At 41.3% G+C, this 26,226-nt stretch overlaps 2 protein-coding genes across 2 annotated transcripts; both read left to right on the forward strand.

Annotated features, from left to right (window-relative positions):
- The first annotated feature begins 63 nt into the window (after positions 1-63).
- LOC125318562 (histamine H3 receptor-like) lies at positions 64-10,170 on the forward strand. The gene is made up of 3 exons (XM_048289452.1): positions 64-3,371; positions 5,910-6,076; positions 8,644-10,170. Exons 1-3 carry the CDS (start codon positions 3,083-3,085, stop codon positions 9,433-9,435), a joined length of 1,248 nt encoding a protein of 415 aa, XP_048145409.1. The 5' UTR covers positions 64-3,082; the 3' UTR covers positions 9,436-10,170.
- Positions 10,171-14,786: 4,616 nt separating this feature from the next.
- On the forward strand, positions 14,787-21,289 carry LOC125318563 (histamine H3 receptor-like). Its single transcript, XM_048289453.1, has 3 exons — positions 14,787-15,084; positions 18,349-18,515; positions 20,507-21,289. The coding sequence occupies exons 1-3, from the start codon at positions 14,796-14,798 to the stop codon at positions 21,287-21,289; spliced, it is 1,239 nt and encodes a 412-aa protein (XP_048145410.1). The 5' UTR covers positions 14,787-14,795.
- The last annotated feature ends 4,937 nt before the right edge of the window (positions 21,290-26,226 follow it).

Consider the following 26,226-nt stretch of genomic DNA (forward strand, 5'->3'; position numbering starts at 1 on the left):
ACGAGCTTTCTGTTTCTTACACATTTGAGCTCCTTGTTATGAAGACAGTGCAGCATCTGGAACCGTTGCTCCATCCCACCCCTTCCCACCAAACAACAGTTGACTAATTGAAGATGTGAATTTCTCATCTTCTCCATTCCTGGATTCAAATACCTGTCTTGTATTAGTAACTGAATTCTCCCGTTTGTTGTGCTGAGAGTGGGACTAGAGTCATTCATACACCAGGTCGCTTAAAAAGTTTTAGATGCTCTTGTGAAAGGAAAGAATGGGGTTGAGTGCTGTGTTTGGAGTGCCTGGTCCTGCTCTGGATCAGATGTTAGATAGGACCTGCTTGGTGGCATAAGACTGAACATGGGCAGTGAACTAAGAAATGTGATGGAACCACTACAAAATTTCTTAGATAATTGTTCTGTGACAACTGACACTGTAAGAGCCTGCTGAAAAGATGAGAATTTCGTGTTGCATAATTAAAGGAACCGGTGAAATAGACCATACAGTCAGTGAGCAGAATGAATCCTCTGTCCTTTAAAATGTCTGGAAGCGGACCATCAAAGCGGAAATGCATTTTTATTTTCACACAATTTCTTTCTGAGAGAGCATGAGGTGCTGTGTAACTGTCTTGTGGACACTTTTGGTTAGAGAAGTTACTCTTCCTATTTTTGTTTGCAGGCATTTCCTAAGTTTAAACTTCCTTTATTCTAAGAAAAAGAAGATACAACAAGGGAAAGAGATTACAAAAATGTCTGAAAACAACTCTTAACTTTTTTAATTCTGCTGGGTCATTAATTTTAATGTTGAACTGAAGCAGCAGTTTTAACCATTTTTGTTATCAGATACTATAAGGTTTTAAGACATACTGCCCACTTGTGGAAGAGTTACAAATTTCATTATCTGGCAAAAGAAAAAAAGAAAAGAAGCGTTATGGAATTAATTTATACCCAAAGTACAATTGCCTGTAATAAAAATATGTCAATGAAGAATCAAACATTACCAGGAAAAGGTGAATAGTGCCTTTTGTCTTTCTGGCCGCTCCGTTGTCATATCTTTTTATTTTACTGTTTTTGCTTTGTTATTCTGAAAATCAATCAGGAGTATAGCTGAAAACAGGTTAGCTATTACAGCATTAGAGTTTCCTACAAGGTAGTATCAGAATGATTTTTTTGGTTTTTGTGTTTCAAATGACCAGACCAAGAGTTTATATCTGCTCTCTGATTGGGGTACTTTGTTAGCTGAGTACCTTCTGAAGAGCTGCTTGGTGGTTTCACTATCAAATACTTCCTCTAAATGTCCTACATGCATCTGGAAATCTTCCAGATGATTGAAATAATACAAGTCACATTTTTAAAAGCCTAACTTTTAAAAGTGAAGATAATTGTCTTTCTTACATCAGCATACCAATTCTGGACTGTTAGTAATTTCTTCATATTGTTTGTAGTTCAGGGTGGTGTTTCTACTGTTTAGTATGTGTCCTTCCTTAATGTGGGGGAAAGAAGGAAGGGAGAGAAAGATGGGACATTTACTTATGAATCCTTGCTATTCATTTATTGCCTAGCATGTCTATTTCAGTGAAAAATGAAGGCAGTCTAGTAGCTACTGTAATATTTTTCTAGCTAGATGTGTTCTAGACTGGTTTAATCATAGTCAGCCACGCACAAAAAATTCCGCTAAAAGCTCACGAAGTGGGTCTCGTATCGAACTTCACATGTGTAGATGCTTTGTGACACACAGGCTTTTGAAGCTTGGTGTGGAAGAGTTGGATATTTAAGATTCCAAGAAATCAAGTTAGATTTAAGATCCAATAAAAAATTCTGAGGGAGGGAGAGGGAGTACAATTAGGCAGCTATATACTCCTGGAAAGCAAGAGTGTGGCAAGGTCAGCTGGCTCTCATGAAAAAAAGTGAAACTGCTGAACTTCATTTTGAGGCTTCAGTATGGCTACTGATATTAGTAATTGTGCCATAGTGTGTTTTCTGCAGTACCTGGACATGAAATAAAGCTTAAACCAGTGATGGACATACATGCTGTGAAGATATTTGCATGGATAATAAAGTTTTGCATTTTTGTACTACTGCCATTCAAACATTCAGTAAAAGCACTTGGCAAATGCTAATGAATTTTTCCCACAGCAGAGGCAAATACATGACAGCCAGCGTTTTCCAGATTTAAGTATCTAAAATTAGACACCAAAGTGTTTTTAGAACCCGTAATAAAAATGATTGAATTTTTACAACTGTAGAATACTCACAGCTCTCTGCAAGTGGCTTCATTACTCATACAAAATACAAGCATTTGTGGAAGACAAAAGCCTCATCCTGTTAAAGTTAATTGCCAAGCTCTCATTCTCATTCAGGGAGTCTGTATTTAGTTCCTTGGTTCTGGGGCAACAGCAGCTGGTGCTGTATCACTGAGGCTGCTGCTAAGATTTTTAAAACTGATTCCAGTGGGAGTTTTGAACTGATCTCTGAGGGTTGGGCCATTACAGGTTAACTGCTCTGGTAAGTAATTGTATTTATGCTTATTTACATCATATCAGTTTTCAGCCCCATAGTCCACAAAAAGGAGAACAGCAGCAACAACAAAGTTGACCATGCATTTGTCAGCAAAAAATATATTACAGTAGAGAGGGACCAAAGGCTTGCTGAATTGCAACAATGTCAGATAAACAAGGATGAAGTTAAAAAGTAGTTTATATTCTCATTAAGATATGTACACAGGATTAAGAAGCAAAATTTAGAAGAAGTTGTATATAATGCTAGCAAGCAAAACACATCAGGAAGGGAGGGAGGAAAGCAAGAGTGAACCTCAAATCAGCCCTCCTGACCTCCACAGATAAGAATCGGGTTGCTTAAAGAAGAACTTGCATTTTAAAATATGAGCTTGAAAAAACTGCATATTTCTTAACCAGAACTCTGCTAGAGCTACGCATGCTTTAACAACTCTTAAGAAAACTAGATTGATCTAGCATCAAAAGTTTTTAATTTTTTCCCGTCCTGAGGCAATTTTTTTTTGGATGCTTACTGGATGTTTCACTCATCCTATTTTAACTCTTTATGAATCCCAGCCTTTTGGATAACTTTGCCAGATGCAACTTCCTTCCCAGACTGACCTGACCTGGATACCCACCATGCACAACAGCACGGCCGAAGCTCTGCACGCGGCTGCAACGCGTAACGAGACGTGGCCCAGCCAGTCGCCGAGCTCCGAGTTCTCACTGGGCGTGCTGGTGCTGCTGGCTTTCCTCATGGTGTTGCTGTCGCTGGTGACCATCCTTGGGAACATCCTGGTGATCCTTGCTTTCATTAGGGACAGAAACCTCAGGCATCGGAGTAACTATTTCTTTCTGAATCTTGCTGTTTCTGACTTTGCAGTGGGTAAGTCACAGGTGTGGAGCCTCGTGCTAATTGTGTTGTAGGGGTCTTAGGAGCAGCAATGGTGTTTGTTTTCTGTGTGTTTTCTTCTGAGAGAACTATTTTGCAGCTGTGTCTGGGGGTAGGATCAGGAGTGGTGGAAGCTGCATGAAGTATTTCAGCAGCCTATGATTTTTCAGAAAAAAAGGATGCTTTGTTAGTTAAGCAGGTAATGTTTAATGCTTCAGGATAAAATACTACTGTGGGAATTTTATGGAATAGCAAAGAATGGGAGTTGTTTGTGAAGAGTTTTGGCTGAAATCTAGATAGTCAAATCAAATACAGCCTATATTGTCTGACAGATCTTGCATACATGGCCAATATCTTCTATTTCAGTCTGCTGTCACACAATACAGATCATCATCTGACGTTTGTGACTAAATAATGACAAATAGTACTTTTAGACGTTTTGCTGTACATGCTCTATCTAGGGTAATACCTTGGGAATATGTGTTTGTATAGGTAAATAAAAATTACAAATCAAGCAATTTCTAAGAAGTTTGATGCTACATGTATATTTATACATAGGGACACAGTTTGGAAACTTGTACTGAGAAGAAGTACGATTGAAACACGAGTGTGATACTCAGTTGGAGACTGATATATTGCAATATTCTTTGAAGTGTTGGCTGTCTGCTAAAAGCTTTGGTTAAATTATTGAGTGTGTAAAAGGATGGTTTTAAATAGTTGTGGCTATTTAATGAAATCTGTATTCTGACTTATATAACTTTTTTTTTTTTTTTAATGTACATATTTAAGAAGTATACTGAAAGAACAAAAGAAACTTTTCTTTTAGTTTATTGCCAGTGCCAGCAATTCTGTCAGGGGCACAACTTTTAACAGTCCTATCCTTGTGATGTCCAGATCTCCTTGTATAATGTTTTGATCTCTTCCTCTGTATGTTTGATGTCTTCTTCCAGCTTATTTCTGCCTTGTTGTGCTGCAGAGCTCTTGCTGCCTGCTCTCCATTTACAGTGCACTGGAAAAAAACAGAGCAGTGAGCGGAAAACCAGTGGACAAACTGGTGTTCTCTCATTGACTCACAATCTAGTGTCATACTGAACAAATACCAGCATCTAGCTGAGAAGTATGAGGTAAATAACATTCTCTGTCAAAGAAGGAAGTACAGCTTGCTTGTCATTACCTACTTTCCATAATTTTTTGTTTTGTGGTATTATGTTTATCTGAATGTCTAGATTTATTCATAAATTTGGTTAAAAACTTTGCCTTTGCCTTAGTTTGACTTTAGAGTCAAACTGATTTGTATTTTTTTAGCTATGTAATTTAGATTTGGGGTATGCCTAAATTATCCTTACTTTCTTCTTGATCTAAATTGCTAAAAGCCTGCAAGTCATTTGCTTATTCTTTTAACATATCTAACCTATCTGATTTTGACATTCAGCAACCTTTGCTTTGTCTCCATGCTTCTGGACCTATAGCTGCGTTTGAATAGAGATCTCTTGATTTGTAGTAGAGGGAGAACAACAGGAACTGCAAGATTTGTATGGAAATGCAAACTCTCAAGATAGTCAGTTACAGTAGTACACACACTATTATGTAGTAAATCTAAAGTTGAAACCACAGCTTTTTTCCTGATGTGAATGTTAAAATCGATAATGTTTTGCTCAAAGACCAAGTGCCAATTGCTCTGTAAATGCAGTGATTCCGTTTTGTTGCAGTGTCGATGCTGTTCACTGCATTTCTGCATCCCAGCTGACTGCGCCGTTAGCTCTTCAGCCTCCCAAGGCTGCACTGGGGCTCAGTAGGGTGATCACCTCAAAATCCATTAAAATGAGGTCATGTTGGCACTTTCACAACGTTTGGATTTAGCAGCCTATATTTAGGTAGCCATGGGTGCGGCTGGGTCACCCATGTGTGTTCCCACAGTCTGGTGAGTTCCCATAGATAGTATCCTATCAGCTTGCCACTGAAAAGTGGTTGTTATCAAGGTTTATGATGAGAAGAAGTGTTAGGCTGGGTGTACTTAACTGTGCTGTTCTTGTCAGCCTTTTGATCATACAGTTTTAAAAATTAGTCTGGAACTCGTATTTCTACCAGAATTTACTTCTGGAACACTTTCAGACACATATGCTTCTAAGAGGATAAAAGCATGGCAACTGGGTAATTTATTGTAGAAAACAGTGAATTACATGGAGGGAAAGATGTTTTTGTTTGTTTTAATTTCAGAAGATAACACAGAATAGTGTTTACTTCAGTAGCTAAAGTAGTCAACTGCTCCTTCCTTTGGCAGGTGGTGTTAATTGGAGAAGTAACAATGATACATAATAAACACGATGCACCTTCCAGAGAGGTATTAATTTTAAGAACATTACTAGTACCTAGTTTTTAGTAAATGTTATTTGGTTGCAGGATAATACAAAGCCTTCCATGTGGGAATTCCAGTCAATATGAATCATGCTTTGATCAGATACTGCAGAAATGTTTCTCTGCTCTCATGTAGTGCAGTGCTGGCTGACGTGTGTGTTCGGTTTCTTTTCACAGGTGCATTCTGCATGCCCTTGTACATCCCTTATGCCCTGACAGGGACATGGCACTTGGGAAGAAGCCTGTGCAAGCTCTGGCTGGTTATGGACTATCTTCTGTGCACAGCTTCAGTGTTTAACATTGTCCTTATCAGCTACGACCGTTTCCTGTCAGTTACAAAAGCTGTAAGAATAACATTTCTATTTATTGCTTTATATATATTGAGATTTCTATAAAACTCAAGAGTGTTTCACAGTTAGCACTTTAAGCTAAATGGTGCTTTGTTGTTGGTACCATACTTTAATGGAGAAATGGTGATGGTTCAATGTTGCATTGGGACTTAGAGATAGGACATTGCCTTGCCTATGACCTCAATGTTACCCTCGTGCCACCTGCACTAGAAATTATTGAATTACACTACACAGGAGATGGGAAGGTCAAGGTGGGAAAGGGACAGCAGGCATGTGGAGCATTTGGGCTTTGGCCATTCGAAGTGGTGGTGGTCATGAAAACTAGGTTGAGTCAAGGATGTGCTAAGGCTTGGATAAATTTTCTAAGAAGAGGGTATGGAGAGACGTGAGATGGACTGAGTGAAGATCAGATGAGGATCTGAATTACCACAGGGGGTGATTGACATGTGCTGACAATGAGCAGTTGAGTGGCAACTGATCCCTTGAAGTAAAAAGAAGAATGAATCCAAATATGTGGAGAGGTAAGAGATGTTTCTTGAGTGTTGTCATTCTTCTGTTTCAGAGGATATCCAAGGACTCAAGTAATAAATTCGATCATTCACCATTTCTAAGCTCTAATTGGTGTTTGGTCATAGAATTGTAGAATGGTTTGGATTGGAAGAGACCTTAAAGATTATCTGGTTCCAACCCCCTGCTGTGGGCAGGGTCACCTTCCATTAGACCAAGTTGCTCAGCGCTCCATCCAGCCTGGCCTTGAACACATCCAGGGATGGGAGCACCCACAGCTTCTCTGGGCAACCTGTTCCAGTGCCTCACCACCCTCACAGTAAAGAATTTCTTCCTAGTACCTGATCTAAACCTACTCTCTTTTGGTTTAAGACCATTGCCCCTTGTCCTGTCTCTACTTGCCCTTCAGGTCCTGGAAGGCTGCAGTCAGGTCACCGCAAAGCCTTCTCTTCTTTCAGGGTCTGTTTGCTTGAATGACATGTTTCATATTAGATTGGTAGGTTCTCATTTGGGAAGTGCTGATACGATGCCTAATCACTTTCCCTTCTTCCCCAGTGGTGTGGTTTTACAGTTGGATTTTGCTGGTTTGTTGTTTTTATTTGTTTTTTTTTTAAAGCTGAACAGTAAGTTCAGAGTCCCTATATCTAAGACATTGATGAAGCTGCAGAGCTTAGAATGTGAGAAATGTAAATTGAAAGGACTCCTGTAACCCAGCTGAGATCCATGTTCTTATTCAATTGCTGTTGGTCTTCTTTAACATGATCACATTCTGGTTTTCTTCTTTAGGTTATTAGGATGGAGTGAGTCCAGGAATGTGTAACAGGGCTGTTGTCCAAAGAAAAGACACCATGCTTCCTCATAGACTTGGGATCAACCTCTGCCTCTGCTGCAAACCTAGCCTGTGGCCAGGGTCCAGTCACTCCAGATGGAACAATCTGTGAAGCTGTGCCCAGCTTCCTGTTTTCTGCCTCTAAACTGAGCTGCCTGTGGTCTTGCACAGGGTGGCAAATTCATTACTGCAGACCTGGAGCTGTGCACAGAGCTAATATGGTGCTTTAAGATATAGAGGAGTCTGAATCTTTAGGTTACAGATATTTAAAACAGAGAATCCAAACCAATGTGTATAACCCTGCACTACTGCTGTGATACTTGCTGGTGAAATAGGGACAATGTCCTTTGTTTGGCGTGTGGCTGTGAAGGTGCCATTCATTACTCTCTGTGTAGCATGCAGGTGCTCTGCTAATAGGAATAGGAAGCTGATGAGGAAGGCAGCAGTTCTGAGGAAAGCCTGAGATGCCAAATGTTGAACAGTACAGAGGAAATAAAAATATCCAGCTTTATCATCAACTTAGCAACTTTTGTGCTATGAAAGATGCAGGGGAACAAGAGTATGGCTGGGCTGTTACAGGGTGGGCTTAGCTCTTGTATTTCCTAACTTTGGATGATTTTATTTTAATTCTTAATATCCTGTCTGGCTAGACATGAAAATCTTTAAATTTAATATTTAATATTAAAATAGAGTGATTCAAAAAGGCAGGGGATGTTATAGTATATGTCTGGGATAGATTTTTCTGCTATGGCAAGAGGAAACAGTATGAAAAATTACATTGTCTGGTGTTTGCAGTCTCACATGGCAACCTGTCTAATATAGAAGGCTTCTACTTTTGCCGGGCATGTAGGAACTCCCACAGCTGCTTTCGCTCTCTGCTGAGCCTGGGCTGATGTATCATAAACCTATTCCTTACCAATTCCTTATTGCTTCTTTACTGTGTGGTGGAAACAAGCTATCTCCTTTCATACCATGAAGCCAAATGATAGTTTAGCCATCATACTTTCTGCTTCTCTCCTATCCCCAATATTAAAATAAATCACAGAGCTACAGTGTATAGAGAACAAGACTAGCAGTTTTTCAGAACCTTACATAGTGAAGATGTCCTAGGTGTCTGGGGAGATACAGAACAAATATTACATTTGGCTTGATTTTGTATGGGTTTTTTTGACATAATTTTTCCAAAATGTTATCTGAATATGTGACACGTCCTTTTTGCTCGCAGGTATCTTACAGAGCCCGGCAGGGAATAACATCCAGCCCTGCCATCAAGATGGTGGCCATCTGGGTCTTTGCCTTCCTGCTCTACTGCCCAGCCATCCTGCTTTGGGAGCACGTGGCCGGACACAGCGTGGTAGCGGCGGATCAGTGCTACGCCGAGTTCTTTGACAACTGGTACTTCCTGCTGTGTGCATCCACCCTGGAGTTCTTTGTGCCGCTGCTCTTGGTGACCTACTTCAACATGCACATCTTCCACAACATCCAGAGGCGCCAGCGGCGTGGCAGCGTGCAGGACTGTGAGCCTCCAAGGAGGAGCAGCTTATCCTGGAGGTTTTGTGGCTTGCCGAGGCCAGGGGCTTCATCTTCATCAGAAGCAGAGGACAGTGTTTCATCACTGTCGAGGTCATGGAGACCAGCAGTGGTGGCTAATGGTCCATCTCGAACAGAAACCAGTTCTACAGCTCTCAAAAGGAACTTTTCTGCTTCTTTCTGTTCAAGCACTGGATCAAAACTGCAGCGGGACAAGAAAATAGCAAAGTCTCTTGCCATAATTGTATGTGTGTTTACCATTTGCTGGGCCCCATACTCTTTATTAATGATTATCCGTGGGGCCTGCCAAGGAAAGTGCATCCATAGCTCCCTGTATGAAGCAACTTTTTGGCTTTTGTGGATCAATTCCTCTTTGAACCCATTTCTTTACCCTCTCTGTCATTTGCGGTTTCGAATGGCTTTTCTGAAAATATTATGTCCCAAAAAGTTTGCGACATTGAGATCTGGTAACACACCTTCTTCTTAGAGAGGTGATATAAATGTCTTACAGATAAGGTTCCTCTGTTATTTAGTGGTACCTTTTCATATGTGTCATCAGCATACACAGAGAAAAAACCCATTTGTTTACTAATGACATTGGTTAAGAGTGCAGCAGAGTTATGTAGTTGCCCTGATATTGCAAATTTTCAGGATCTCATTTTTGGTGTTGCTGGTATGATGCCAGATTAATTACCATCTAGTACATTGAAATGAATAACAATCTTTGCTGGATGTCCTCTTGGTTTGTGGGTGTGTGTATATTTTTTCCTTCTTTTTTTTTTTCCCCCCTTTGTTTAATATATAGAGCTGGCACTGTGAAATAACTCTTCTATCGCTATCTCCATAGAGTTACTGAAGGGAGATACCTGCTCATGTATGTGTTGAAGTAAAATTTATGTCCTATTTGTGAACCTAAAGCTACCAGTGAAGAAGCAATTCTGCTATATTTTTAAAAGGTTGTAAAAGTACTCACAGAAGCAGTATATTTTCATTTAATAAAGTATTATGAAGACAAGAGAGTGCCCTCTCCTTCTTATAATCCCCACAGTGAGCAAAATGCAAGTGAATGGACTGCCTAACCTGCCATATCTGTCCTTTTCAAATTTTAATGTAGTTCCTACCAGGTGTTGCAGGACACAGTATGTGCAAGTTGGTAATTCTGAATGATTTTCAGAGAATGAAATTTTCCTTGGTAAGAGAATTTTGAGATTGGTTATCCAAATAGTCACAGACATAAATGGTTGTTAGTCTTTTCACCCATACTGTTTTTTCACCTGACAGTGGCTGCCTCTTTGGTCACGCTTAAATGACATTTAGTGCCAGATCTGTGCACTATGTGATTGCCTAAAAGATAGGCCAGGCTTGGGCACATGATCACATTCCTGTTGAATTAGCAGAGCAAGCAATGCTAACTTCATACTGGATTTATGATTTTGGCTGGCTGTGCAAGAATAGACAATAGCCTCTCCAGTGTAAAGCTTTGCAAGTGCAAAGATATTCTATCAAAATGTCTGGAACAAATTTGATTTGACAGAGTGATTTTTATACTAGATCAGTTCTTTGTGTCCTGTTGCTGTGACATTATACAGATTTTCTCTTCCTCAGAACAAGTATCAAAATGGATTTTTTCTATTGGGGAGCAAGGGCCATATTCACTGCTTGAGAATGGGGTTTTCAGAGGTCTGGAAGCTGACACAGAGATGTCTTAAGCAGCTCTTAACAAACAAAGCAGTTGAATACCCAGTGCTGAAAGGAGTGAGTAGATGTGTTGGAGAAAGCAGTGGAGCTTGATTGCACCCCATCCCATGTGCCAAACTTTCTTACCATGTATTGAGTATTGCAACTCACCCAGAAGGCTTTCATGGATGGGTAAGTGAGAGTCACTGGCTACATTTTTTTCTCTCCTTTTTTGTGATTTTATTCCTCTTTGTTTATAAATATGAAAATGTATAAAATAAGGAAAGAGAAATCTGATGCACAGAACAATGAAGAGCAGCAGTTAATTAAATAGTTTTGATCTAATTTGAAATTGGCTGTAGAAGAGTTGCCATAACAGAGTACTCCTTTGCAAACACAATTCAAATGCATGGAAGCAGCTTAATTATAGCACAAAATTTGATGGCTTTGAAGAGCTAGAATGTCTTTCTGTTCAGAGGTCTGGAACTGAAGACTCCTCTTCAGCTGCTCAGTTTATGAGTCAGCTTCTTTCTCTTCAGGCTATGGGTCAGTTTTCACACTGGAAGATTATCTTCCACTGTTCATTCTCGCTATGCTTCCTTGCCTCACATGGTTAGTGTTACGGATTGTGAGCCTGATTGGTAAGAGAGATGCAGCTTCAGGAGGAGGTCATTGATTCAGCACAGTTGTTATTGCTGTCATGAGCTGTGGTGCTGGCAGAGACTTTGTGAGGTTTTTTTCCCGTGATGCTTAAAAAATCTAAACACACAGAGTTAAAACATTTATAGAATAGCTGTACTAAGCATCTGTTAAATAGAGAAACTGAAGGTAGGCCCGAGATAGAAATGTATTTGAGTCGTCTGCTTTTCTATCCCTATGCTTGTAGTATAAAAATTTAGTTTGCATTTTGTGCTTAAAGATGTGTTGTTTATTTTGGAAAAATAACCTACAAAATAATTGACTAGATAAACTGAGTCCACTTTTTGCAGTGCTGGAAAACTAGTTTGTCAGGGAATTTGCCAGGCAGCACAATCTGCAGTGAATTTGAAACAACATACCATGGTGAAGCTACTAGAGATCAGTGTTTTTTAGAGTTTGTTTTACACACACAGTGTTCAAACTGTTTTCTCACACCACTCCTGTGTATTAGAAAAATTTGTTGTATTTTTCTAATTGAAAACTTTGCTTAGTGCTCCCAGGGTAAGTCAAGCACTGGGTTACTGTGCCCACAGCTTTAAAACTGTCTTGGTCAGGGTGGCATCATAAATATTCTCCCTTGTAAATCACAAATCAGACATTTTTCAGGCTTATGGTAAAATATCTATTCAGCTTTTGTTCTTATGCCCTGACTCAAATGGATGTTTCTTGCCAAAGGGTTTTCTCACCCAGGTCTCTCTATCCAGTCACTCATCCATTTCACCAATTCATGTCCTTGAATTTTCTTCTGTCTTTGCAGATGTTCAATAGGCCTCATAAATACATGGTGACAGTATGACTTTGTGAGCTTCAACTCAAGCCACACCAGTTTTTTCTACTTTGACTCTCAGATTAAAAAAAAAAGCTCTCAACAAATAAAAAATACATGTTGGAAGAAATTGTGTTATCTTTCGTTTGTTTATTTCTGGAACAAATATTGAACTTTAATGATTCTCCTAATGTCCATGTCATTTGTTTTCCAAAGGAGGTACCACATAGATTTCCCCCTCAGTGCCACACAGGACTATGATTAAAACTTCAACATTTGATTTATTCCCTAATTTTAAAAGCAAATGACTATATTCCCTTTTCCACTAATCTAGTAATTTTATCGAAGAAGACAACCAACTTGCTCAGGCATGGTAAGTCCATGCTGACTGTTCCCAGTCATCTTCTCCTCCTCCAGGTCCTCAGAAATACCTTCCAAGAGGACTCACTCCATTATTTTCCCAAGGATTAAAGACGATCTGGCATTTTGTCCTTGTGGCAGCATTTGAAGATCGTTGCAACATTTGCCTTTCTTCAGTTGGGAATCTCCCTTCATCTCCACAACCATTCTAAGAGGAGAGAAAGTGGCCTTGCAAAGGTGGTACCTGGTTCTCTTGATAGCCCAATGGGTTCCATGGACTTTTATGGTCAAGTCCTCTCAAGTAATCCCGCTTTATTCTCACCTGCTCGTGGCAGGTCTCATCCTTGAACTCGTTCACTAAGCGTGAAGGAAAGGGAGACCTAGTTAGTGAGGAATGAAGCTAAGGAAGCACTGGGTACCTCAGCCTTATCTGCACCTGCTGTCACTGGATAACTGCTCCCATCCAGCAAAGCACCTATATTTTTATTTTTCACCATTTTGCTGTTAATGGGGTGGCTGAAGTTCTTCATGTTGTCCTTGATGTCCTTTACAAGCATCAGCTCTAGGTGAGCTTTTGTTTTCGTAACATCATTCTTACGTGGCCAGGAAACATTTCTAAATATCTCCTTTGTATCCTGTCCTTCTTTCAAACTCCTTCATGCTGCCATGTTACATTGTAGTCCCCAGGGTCATGATACATCTGCTTGTTTCCTTGAGAACTCGGATGGAGCATTCTTGTGCATGGAGGTTGCTGTCCTTAGAGGCAGGCCTTCAGCTTCCTTGAGCTCCTTGTCTTTTGGATCCGCCTCCTATGGGATCCCACTACCACTTTCCTAAATGGAAGTCTGCTCACCTGAAGCCCATGGTCTGCACTGCTACTGTCCTTCCTCATCCCCTTTAGGATCTTGAGTTCCACTACCTCATCATCACTACAGCCAAGTCTGCACTGATAGCATCCCTAAACAGCCCCTTTTTTACCACTGAGCAGCTGACCCAGCTATGCGTCACCGCCATTGGCCCACGCAGGACTTGTATCTGCAGGTTCCCCCTGACAGCCTCCAGGAATCCTGTTCACTGCTTGGACCTGCTGTGTTGCCCTTCCAGCAGATGCCATGAACTCTAAAGTCCTGCACGAGAAGCAGATCCTGTGGTCCAGACGCTTCCTTGAGCTGCTTAAAGAAGACTTCATTATCTCCCTCACCCTGAGCTCTGCAACATGCTCTCACCACAAGGCCACCCATGTCAAGTGTGGCTTGGTGACTGCCCAGGAAGCTCCAGTGCCTCCTCTGTCTTCCCAGGCTGCAGCCGTGCACACACAGCTAAGGCAGCTGTGTCTCCTTGCCACGTTTTGCCATTCCTGAGGTCTGTTTCTGTCACCCAACACCTCTTGCTTTAATGACTCTTTATAACATATTCCCTTTGTTCCTCAGCAGAGTACTACATCTTTCCTCCCCACATCTTTCCTACCCTCTCTTTCCCTGTTTCTTGCCCTACATCTTCCCAAGCACCTGGCATTATGGCTGCTGTTTGAAATGCTGGTCACACCGTGTGCCATGGTGCTACAGAGTCGGTGAGTGTCAGCCACAGCCATGGCCTGCCAAATTCTGTGCACACCTACCAAAATAAATGGAATTGTGGTGAGGAAGGGTTATCTTTTTTTCACACCTGCGAAGGGCTAAAGGCTTGGCACTTCATGGAGTAAAGTCTTATCTAGGATTACTTGGGAGGTCCAGGATTAGATGGGCCACACTATAAAGACCCCCAAAATCCAAATATTTGGTTTGTTCTTCCCAGAGCTTCTGATTAGGATGAGCTGAAGAGGTATTGGTTATGCTTCTGCTGCATGTAACTGCATTATAAATGCTCTATAACCAGCAACACTAAGAAATATCTCTCTGTTATTAACTGTAAAATTTAAAAAGTGTTACAGCAGCAAGTGCAAACGTGTCTACATTTTACTATAAGAGAAATAGAATTGTAATAATATTAATCCCGTTCACCACTGTGGAGGTGAAAATGAGATATGGTTTTAGCTTCAGCACAATTAGGTATGTAAAACCACTTACACATTGCTAATATGCAAACTGCTTGACTGTGAAGAAAGTTATTTTCTGAGAAGCTTTTTTGACATCAGTAGATAAGGATCTGTGTTCAGGAAAGACACTGCTTATGAAGTGTCTTTCTTTAGGCCAATAGGTGCATTCAGATCAAGAAATCTTAGCGAGTCCAGGTCTTGGAGTCTTGTGTTCCATTTTTTCGATACTGTGAATCTTTTTTTTTTATGTGTCAGTATTCAGCCCAGCCTGTTAATAGACTTGTCCCAACCTTTTGGATAACTTTGCCAGATGCAACTTCCTTCCCAGACTGACCTGACCTGGATACCCACCATGCACAACAGCACGGCCGAAGCTCTGCACGCGGCTGCAACGCGTAACGAGACGTGGCCCAGCCAGTCGCCGAGCTCCGAGTTCTCACTGGGCGTGCTGGTGCTGCTGGCTTTCCTCATGGTGTTGCTGTCGCTGGTGACCATCCTTGGGAACATCCTGGTGATCCTTGCTTTCATTAGGGACAGAAACCTCAGGCATCGGAGTAACTATTTCTTTCTGAATCTTGCTGTTTCTGACTTTGCAGTGGGTAAGTCACAGGTGTGGAGCCTCGTGCTAATTGTGTTGTAGGAGTCTTAGGAGCAGCAATGGTGTTTGTTTTCTGTGTGTTTTCTTCTGAGAGAACTATTTTGCAGCTGTGTCTGGGGGAAGGATCAGGAGTGGTGGAAGCTGAATGAAGTATTTTAATAGCCCAGTATGTCTCAAAATATGTTATAATGAGAAATGCATCCTTTCTCATAAAAATACTTTTAATGCTGCTTCAAGAAAAAGGAGAAACTGTTATGTGTGAATACTAATTGAAGAGGTTGTTTGCTACAGTTTATGATTTACCTTTGCCTCTCCTGTAAGAGTGTTCATCACACACTTCAGAACATCCTTATATTTGACAGCTATGTGTGATACATCCAGGTAAATGAATTACTTCTCTACATAGTAGTAACGGTTTGTGAATGTATTACACTACAGCAAGACACTTTATCACCCGGTCTTTTTATTGGCTTCAGCTTAACAGAGGCTATTGATCCAATGGGTTGTTCAATACCAGTAACACCCTGCTGGCATCTCTTGTCTACATTCCTTATTGGTCCCCTCTTCCCAGAGTGCCACTACAGAACTTTGGGAGAGTTGGTTGCTGGAGCTGCCATGGATCCAGTCCTGGCTGGTGATGCCAAGTGAGGCAGTGGTGGTGTGAATGCCTAGTGCAGTACTCCTCCATGGCTGGAGCCAGGGAAACAGTCCCTGCAGCAGAGAAAATCTGACAAAACCATGGTCCCATGGCAGATGTGCCAGCAAACATCTTGGCCTGAGGCTGGCAAGGAGGTACTGCTGCACACAAAGGCTTTCTCTTCAGGATGGCCACAGAGACCGGTATTCACTGAATCGTGAGAAAGGAAATCGCGGCCACAGACCGACTGCACTTCTGACAATACCATCCCACCAAATGCTGCTCCTTTGTCAATGCTGTGTAAAGTGTATTAGTTTAGCCTTTAAGGTTTTCCTTCATTTATGCCATTTATAATACGTATTGCCTTATTCTGGGGCTTGTCCCATGGGGCAGAAACCAAACGATGCATATGATGAAGCCTTTGCTCTCCTGCCAAGGCAGACAATTTGCTGGATCTGCTGTTTCATTGCTCAGTTCTTCTGCAAAGGTCTGTTTCTCCTCGTATCTCATAGTTTAGTCAAGAGAGTTAAATATCTACCTTCCACATCAGTTCTTTGTGGCTGGTGCCTCATGCATTCTTAAATCAGCCAGGAGGAAATGATTGCCATCAGATTGCCATCAGCCTATACAGACTGTGCAAATCTAAGATTTTGCTTCTGATATTGATCAGCAAATACTTCATTTTCTGAAATTGTTGTGGGGTTGTTTTTCTTAAAATTTATTAAAAGCCTGGAACCTTTCCAGGGATGTGACTCATGTTTTTGCATCCACTAATTAGTAAAAATAAGAATAGCTTCAAATGTAAGTGCTTAAAACCTGGAGTTTGCCTCTAAATGTATAGCTAAAAGCAGTCATTACTTTTTGACATGGTGCCAAACATTGATCCCATTGAAGTTCATGAGAACAGGAGCTGTCATCAGCAACTATGAGAAATGTGTATTTAGTACCAAAGTGATGCTGCTTGTATTTGAGGTATATGTTAAAACAAGCCATCAGTACTGAAAGCCCTGTGAGCGTTTCCCTGTTGAGAACAGTCTGTCAGCTCACTGCCCAGGTTTTATTGTCAGTGGACCACATCACCCTGGATATGTTTAGTAACTTCTAAGATCTTGGTGGATATGTCAATGTACCGGTTCGGCCAAATTTAGAAATATATCCTCTGAGAGAAGGCACAACCACCCCTCCCCCCAGGTTTGGGAAAGAAAAAAAAAAAATTTTCCTCGAAGGAAAGTGAAGATAAAACTATTTATTTAACAAACACCCGGGAAAGGAAAATAAGGTTAAATGGTAAAATCTTTCACTGTGGAGGAAAAACCTGGGAAAGCGTTAGAGTCCTCCCTTTGGTCTCCTCGGAGCTGGGGCTTGGCCCAGGGCCAGGCCCTCTGTGCCCAGTGGAAAGTCCTCCCGATGTGCTCTGAGGTTGAAAGCAGTCCAGTAGAAAAGGGAGAAAATCCGGAATTCCAGAGAAGGAAAAGCAAAGTCCAACTCTCAGTCTCTCTCCGGAGAACAAGAAAACTGGAAAACAAACTGGCCAAAAGCTGACTGGAAAAACAGCAAGCCGGGTGCTTCCTTGCTCCCCTGCCGCAGCTGTGGGGAGAAAAAAACCTGCTATCTTTATGTGATCTTGAACGAGCTGCAAACTGCTTTGAGAAAATTTTGCTCAATTTTTTCTTCCTCCTCTCAGGCTCAGTTTAGAGGCATAGAAAGGCACAAAAATGAATTTCTGGGCATAGGCAGCGATATGGGATACACATCATAATGTCACCCCAAGACAGTCAAGAAAAGAATAATCTGGAGAGTTTAAAACGGATCTTGAAGCTGCATAGAATTTTCTATTTGTCTCTGGTAGATCAGCATTTTCAGGAATGTAGCATGAGCTATTGCACCACACTTTTGAAAGAATATTAGTGTTAAAATGAAGAAGTTGCTGGCTTAAAAATAAAACACAAACATGATTTTTTCTTAATGAAGTACTTCAGTGGAAAGTCTTTTGGACAAAACACAAATTTAACAAACCAAAAAGTAGTTCTGGAGTTATTCTCAGGTGGAGAACAAGCATGAAATTAAACATTCCTTGAAAATGGGAGATTCATACTTCTGCTGTGTCTGCTCTATCTCTGGTAAAAGAAATTTCCAAACACCACACAGACTGCCCAATATATTGTCTTTAGCTTACAAATGCTAACCAGTCTTACAGTAATAACTGCTATTGGCAGCACCTTTAGATGTGTTTGGGGGAAAATTAAAACACAGATAAAAGAACAGAGGAAATACAATGATGAGGTTACATGTCAGAATGCAACCACAGTGCATATATGCTGCAGTACTATTATATACCTTTAGAGAGTCTAAGTTGGTTAGACTTAAGTTTTCTTCTTCAGTAAATCCTTCTTTGCTGATTTGCTTTGAGCTTATTCCCAACAATCAGCATAAATCACACTAAGATCGAAGACATAGAAAGTCACCATCAGATTTCATGAGAATTTGAGGATTTCTGTGTGTAAATTACACATTCACCTTAATAGATTTGTTGATTTTTTTACCCAAGTACCAGCATAGTGTGTCTCTCTGCTTCCAGGAGTTTGCAATCCCCTATGAACCACATGGTGTCGTTGTGGTTGCTCACAGGTGTGTTCTGCATGCCCCTCTACATCCCTTACAGCCTGACAGGGAAATGGCACTTGGGAAGAGGCATCTGCAAGCTCTGGCTGGTTATGGACCATCTCCACTGCGCAGCGTCAGTGTTTAACATTGTTCTTATCAGCTACGACCGTTTCCTGTCAGTTACTAAAGCTGTAAGTACTCTCTTTATAGCTTCTCTGATTTTTTTCCTTGGAGGACTATATTCACCAACCTTTGCCATGCTGATGAGCATAAGCCCAAATTTAGTCAAGATAATACCTCTCAAAAATATACTGGCGTGTGGAGATTATTAGATATTTGCAGCTAGATGGGGTGAATATTCCATTGAGCATGCTTCAGTGCAGAGCTGGTCAACCAGGACCTTTCTCACCATTTCTGCTGCAAGTTGCTGTTGTGTTACTGCCTGAGGAAAAGCAGGCTAGGGGGTAAAAAGGGTAAGGCAGCAGACTGGTAAAAAAGGAGCAGGGAAAGAGGAAATTCAGAGTAATTGATTTGGGTTTGGACCTAAAATCAGGTATGAAAGGAAAAGACAGTAAAGCTAGGGCAGTGAAATAAAGGACACCAGGGAGGGTGTCTAGACCTGAGATGTGGTCACAAATGATTCTGGATAAGACTGGGAGCAAGAGCAAACAGACAGAGAGTGGAACAAGGGACAGACTGCAGTCACTGCCTGTAGATATGCAGCAATAAAATCCTCTTGGTGTCTGGAGAAGAACCTCAAACTTCAGACACATTCTGTCTGCTTTCTGTGGAGAATCCTACATACCTCGTGTGTGCTTTATGTCTTGGGCCCTGCTAGGGGTGGAGGCCAGCATTTCTCACCAGCCACATTGTTAGCTCAAGTGGCAGGGAATGTCACAGAGAACTAAAGGTTCCGGTTCTTTTGTGATGTATGATCATGTGATAGAATTTCAGTCTTATTTTTGTTAATGATAACTAATTTAAATTACTAGATTTACATTTTTACTAAATTTTATTATTTTACTTTATTTTAATTAAAGAAAACATCTGGGAAATCAACCACCAAAACTTTTGTTGTGTAAGAAACCTCACGCTGGAGAGCCAAAGACTCAGAATTTCCAAAGTGCAAAATTCAGAGCTTCTATACAAATGCAATTAATACCTATGGGCATTTGTATGATAGTTCTAGTGACATTAAGTCAAACTTTTGCTATCAATTGTATGTCTAAGCTCTCAGAATTACACATTCATCCTGTGAAAGGGATGGAGCAGGATGTGAACCACAATATAACTATCTGTTCTGCAACATATAGTGGAAAATAGGTACTGGCCCTGGAGTGGGTGGAGAAGGAAGGAAATGGGTGATTTTTTAGTTTCATCAGCTAAGGGCTGTGGTGCAGAAGTGGTATCTATTCCTTCATCCTCATGAAGTGTCCAGTAAGTAATTTTCTCATAGGTTAAATCTATGTGCCTCATTTTCTGTTGAGCACCATGGTGCATACCATTATTTGTTTGTAAAATGCTGTAAAAAGCAGTGCTGTTGCCAGTGAGTGGGAGTCATGCTCCAAACAACTATAAAGTACTAATTCCTCTGCTAGTTCAGACAATAGGTGTCTCAAACAGGGCATACCAAATTACTAGGTACAGATGGATGATCATGTTTTGTCCCCTGGACCCTCATACAGTGATATTAACCTGTAAGAGAGATAACCCTATGCTCTGTCAGCATCAATGAACTAAACAGACTTGGGTGAGCTTCAGCTGATCAGCACAGCTACAGCTCTGTATCACCAAGCATCTCTTGAGTTCCTCCCCTGTTACTATTCTTACTTCCAAAATGAGTCTCTACAAGTCTGAACTTGTTACAGTGGGGATTCTGTAACACGATGTATCAGACAATGAGGCCCGTGGGAAAGAAATCTATATATGGCCAGATTCTTGATAGCTGTTTCAGAGAGATGTTTATTTCTCCAGCCGCATGGCCGGAGCTCTGCCCAGGAACTGTTCCAGTCACGGGACCAAGGGTCCTTCTGCCCGCGCAGGGAACACAAACCAACCAATGGGAACGAGGCTGAGCAGGGGCAGGGAAACCCCGTGTCTGTGCCCTCAGGGCCCCTCTCCCAGGGCTACACGGCAGGGGAGGGACCCCAACATGAACTGTTTATGTTTATTTCCCTCGCAGGTATCCTACAGAGCCCAGCAGGGAATAACATCCAGCCCTGCCATCAAGATGGTGGCCATCTGGGTCTTTGCCTTCCTGCTCTACTGCCCAGCCATCCTGCTTTGGGAGCACGTGGCCGGACACAGCGTGGCAGCGGCGGATCAGTGCTACGCCGAGTTCTTTGACAACTGGTACTTCCTGCTGTGTGCATCCACCCTGGAGTTCTTTGTGCCGCTGCTCTTGGTGACCTACTTCAACATGCACATCTTCCACAACATCCAGAGGCGCCAGCGGCGTGGCAGCGTGCAGGACTGTGAGCCTCCAAGGAGGAGCAGCTTATCCTGGAGGTTTTGTGGCTTGCCGAGGCCAGGGGCTTCATCTTCATCAGAAGCAGAGGACAGTGTTTCTTCCTCCATGAGACCAAAGAAAGAGTCTTTGGTAACTGACTGCTCATCTCCATCCAGAGACTATTCTATAACCCCAGAAAATGACTGTCCTGTTTCCTTCTGTGCAAAGACCAGATCAAAACTGCAGCAGGACAAGAAGAGAATGAAGACCCTTGCCATAATTGTATGTGTGTTTGCCATTTGCTGGGCCCCATACTCTTTATTAATGATTATCCGTGGGGCCTGCCAAGGAAAGTGCATCCATAGCTCCCTGTATGAAGCAACTTTTTGGCTTTTGTGGATCAATTCCTCTTTGAACCCATTTCTTTATCCTCTCTGTCATGTTAAATTTCGAATGGCTTTTCTGAAAATACTATGTCCCAAAAAGTTTGCAACATTGAGATCAGGTTCTTTTTAGAAGGAAAAAAAAAGCAGGTCCAAGAGGAGCTGGATAAGGGATGTAAGTAGCCACTGTTTGAAATTAGTCTGTTTCAGGAGATTAAACTAGTTGGAAAGTCTAAATAAAACTTTCATGAAATGTCTTCCTGCAGACAAATGTGCATGCCCAAGTTTTGTGTACTTTTCCCAGCTATTTTAATTGGCCAGTTAAAGGCTATTGCCTCTGTCTGACTTTGCCTAGTAGTCTACCCATATTATCTTAATTCTAATTGCTGAAGATGCTCTCTTCAACTGCAGTACAGCTTATATTTTTGTTCACAGGTGACATTAGTTAAAAATACAATAAACTGTGTATTACCCATAGGGTCAATTGTATTCTAAATTTGCAATCTTCTCTGTTCTATTTCTTTTGAACAATTTTCACTGCATTCAGAACCTGATTTTTGCCTATATGAAACATCCAGTGAAGTTATGACTTTGTTGTCAGGCACATAGCAGGATTACTTCCTTTCACTAAAGGTTTTTGGCCCACAGAAGCAAATAGGGACTACTTTCAAAAACTTGGATGTATGTGGTCTCTGCAGAAGGCCATCACTAGCTATATTTGCTCAGATACAGCAGTAGAGAATTCAGGTGTGTAAAGCACTGCTGTGGATGCCCAACTATTCTGCAAGAAACCAGACTTCTTCAGATGTAGTTTTGAGAGATCACAGGGAAGAGTAGTATTTGTTCTCACTCCTTGAGGGGGAAAATCCCATTCTGTTTCTGTTGCAAGCTCTTAGGTGGAGGTTGTGATTAATGGGTATATTCCTTACGCACTGTATAAGGCTGTGTTTGTTCTTCTGCATGAGCCAGAAAAACGGCTGACCTTGATGTCTGCCTGTCGTATGTGTGGTGAGAGCTGAGACAGCTTGGAGGTGATCTTCTTTCAATACACACTATCCATACTGTTAAGGGCTATTTAGTTGCATGGCTCTGGAATTACCAGGTACTAACTTCCTTACTAAATAAACAGGTGTAACTTTAAAGTGTAAATAATTTCTTTTCATCACATAGTCAGTAAGTATAAGGCTGGGAAATAAATGGAAGAATGAAAACTAAAGAAATGCGAGAAGTATTTGGTGTCCATTTTATTTTGTTGTATATTCATACAGTATATTAGTATATTTTACCTAACAGTCTTCTGAATATTCTTCTAGGCTGCATTAGCATTAATCACAGTTACATATTTTGCTATACTATATGATAATTTATACTCTTATACAAATTACACATGTATTCAGCAATGTAAGAAGTATTGTCTCTCAAATATGTGATGAAAACTCTGATATTCAATAGAAACTACTTTGAAGACCCATGTTTTGCATCTGTTATAAGATTTTGGCCAGAGAGTTGGGCTTGTAATTACTGCCAAAAGTCAGTATATATATATATATCTATATCTCTATATATATATATCTCCAAAGCATGCCAGAACACAAAACACAAGAGCCACTACACCCACCTGTTTTCTTTAAGTGCAGCATGTACCAGTCTTTCATCTGCAAAGTTTTTGTCATTCTTTTAAAATGCCACTTGTAGAGTCGGTAGTGTTGAACACGTGCAAACAGATCCGTCTGTGTCAGCTTTCAGAGAAAATCCTCCTTAAAGTTTATAAGACATACTTTTGACTGTGTCAGCAATACAGAGTTAAAGATTTCATTCTAGTTAGCTTATCAAAGATATCTTTGAAATTTAGCTCTTGCCATGTGTAGACAAGGACACATAATCTTATATCTATGACGTGTTACATTTTTTTCTGTTCTTCCTCTTTGTTGTTCACATCTTTTGCTTTCTTCTCATACCACCCCGGTCTCTGCCACAACTCTTTGGTGCAGGTCAGAAGAGCTGAGTGCTGGTATCAACAGAGGCTTATTTCTAAGCTGACTGAGGCCTTGTGAATTCTGCAGCAGTGCCCTGTGCAAAGCCAAGGAAAAGCGAGTTGAGGTTAGTTGATACAAGATATGGAGGACAGGCTTAGGTGCTCTGAGGAGCAGTGAAACATTTAATGCTGCCTCCATTTGGGCTGACTTGACATGTTAGGAGTGATCAGAATAAACACTGACTGGACAGGGCTTCTTGGTGCAAACTTGCTTTTAGAGGTGTGAGCAGACATTTCAGTAATACCTCTGGCTTATTTTTGTCAGCCTTTGCAACTGTACTGGGAAATAATTTGTGAATCTATTTGGTCTTATCTCCCTCTCTTTTCCTTACCTATTGTTAGTAGGATAGAGGAGTCAGAAAGAAACTGGTGGGAAAGCAAAATGGATTTGTTTAGGTGAGGGGCTAGGTTAGTCTCTTTATTCTTCTGATGTAGAAATTATTTCCAGCAGAGAAAGGCACAGAATCACAGCATTGATGCTATGGTTTGGATTGGAAGGGACCTTTAAGATCACTTGTACCTGGGCAGGGACAGGTACAAACCTTTGACTGGATTGCTCAAAGCCCCATTCAACCTGGCCTTGAACGCTTCCAGGGACTGGGCATCCACAGCTTCTCTGGGAAACCTGTGTCAGTGCCTCATCATCCTTGAATTTCTTCTTAATATCTAATCTAAACCTGCCCGCTTTCAGTTTAAAGCCATTGCCCCTTGTTCTGTCACTACCTGCCCTTATAAAAAGTCCCTCTCCAGCTCTCTTGTAGCCCTCCTTTAGGTACTGGAAGGCTGTTTCCCTGGAGCTGAACAACCTTCTCCAGGCTGAACAGCTCCAACTCCCTCAGCCTGTCTTCATAGGAAAGGTGTTCCAGTCCTCTGATCAACTTTGTATCCCTCCTCTGGACCTGCTTCAACAGGTCAATACCCTTCTTATGTGGGGGACCCCAGAGCTGGATGCTGAACTGCAGCTGGGGTCTCACAAGATCTCTGTACACTGTACTCCTTACCTTTCAGCCAGGCCGTGGAAACCCTTGGAACAGTCGGGGGAGGGTTTAGACCAAGGAGACTTGTAGACTGTGAGTCCTTGTGGAAGTTGCACAAGTAACCTGCATTACTGACCTAAGTAATGCTTTCGTGCTGATGGCATGAAATTCTTCCCATACCTGTTCTGAACCCATGGTCAGTGCAGGTCCTGCAAACCATGGCCTGGGATCCATGCTGATGAAAGGCATCAGTAAGGCTGATGGTTAGAGGGAAAATCTGATACTACTGTCAGATGCAGATTTCATTTCTCCCTTGGACTTGTGGAACCATAAAACAAACCAAAATTCAGATGTCCATCTAAGACCAAAATCTAAAGTTGAATAAAAGACAGTGCCATGCTTTTTAGGAGGAATTTGTCTGGACCTTGGAGAGGTGGCTTTTTAGTTTCACTACCAAACAACAGCTTACTCCTTCATAAAAAATCGTCCTTGGGCTCAAAAAAAAAGAACTGATGCGGGACCTGTTGCTGAGAAACCTTAGTCAAGACCAATTAAGTCTTACTGCTGTTTGTGTGAGGGCCTTGTGGGCACCCAGTAGGACTTAAATGCCATGACTTGACCTCCCCTGGACCTCCAGTCCTGACATCAGCCTGGGCCTAGGAGCATTGTTATACTGGGGTGGTCCTCTCCTGAGATACATGAGGGCCTGTAGGCTGCTCTGAGCTCTGTCTTCTGCATTTTTTTGAGGCTTTAATTGGACTTCTGAGATTTGGCTTGGACACAGCTTGTCACCTCATGTTCTGTCATGTTCTGCCCCAGCCATACTGGGGGAACTGAAGTCATCCAAAGCAGCATAGTCTGTGATATCACTCATCTCTCAGAAAGATTCTCAGTTCTGCCAGCAAAGCATCTCTTGCTTTCTTCCCCCCAAAAAATTCCAGATCCCACTCTTTACTTTTTTTTTACCAGTGCTATCCTAATACTTTATCATTATATCAATCTTCCTGTCACTTATATCCTTCAGTGATGCATTTTTTTTCCTTTCAGAGTCACCACATTTCTTGTACTCTTGTATTACCAGGTTTCCCATTTTGCATCAGGTAGCTCATGTTCATCCACACTCTTGCAGTGTCTATAGATCTGCTGTGGCACATATTTCTCTGTGCCTTGCCCAACAGTTCCCCGGTCATATTTGTACAGCTGTTCCACTAAGTATAAAAAAAATTTTAAGCCAAGAAACACTACAAATGAATCCTGAGCAGAAAAACCAAATTTTCCTTTGTTTTCTACCTGCATGCATTTATTTTAAATACAATGTTTTAGCAGCAGTGTTAATGATGTGCATTAGAAACAACTTTCCTAGTGTAAATAGGGTAAACTGGTATAAAGCGGAGTGGCTGGATTCTTGTGTGGCAAAAGTGGAACAGCATCATGTAATGAGAGAAGATGAAGGTGAAGTTCAGTGTTTTACCATGCAAAAGGGGAGGTGGAAAAGGCAGACTGCTTCTTATATCACTGGTAATCACTAGGAATTGTCCTCAAGACTTTTCCTCTCTTTTTTTTTCAGGATCTGGCTACTGTATGTCAAGCTGGAGCAAACTTTCTTGCCTTTAAGTGTTGGCACAGTGCTCTGATTTTCACTTGTGTGTATACTTGTTCATTTACTTTCTCTTCTTGCTAAACAACTCTGCCCAAAATTTTTATCTTAAATATGCCAAGGAGTCAGGCACTGTGAGTACATCTCCTGGCTTTTCTTACAGCAGTTTCTCACAGAAGCCTCATTTTGGCTTTTTTTTCCCTCTCGCTGTTCCAACCAGCATGTTCCTGCAGATGTCACTGGTGCTACACGGTATTTTTAAACCCTGCAGATCCGTGGGTTTTTCAAAAGGTGCCATTTATATGTACAATCCTACATGATATGACACCAGCACCTTTCTGCTAAAACTGCCACCAGATCTGCTGTATTACATCTAATATTTACTCTGCTGCACAAAAGATTAGGGGAAGGGCTTATTACCTTGGCAAAGAAAGGAAGACTTTAGTCACACAGATAATCAT

Source organism: Corvus hawaiiensis, chromosome 30 (assembly GCF_020740725.1).
Source record: "Corvus hawaiiensis isolate bCorHaw1 chromosome 30, bCorHaw1.pri.cur, whole genome shotgun sequence".
In the NCBI taxonomy this organism is placed as follows: Eukaryota; Metazoa; Chordata; class Aves; order Passeriformes; family Corvidae; genus Corvus; species Corvus hawaiiensis.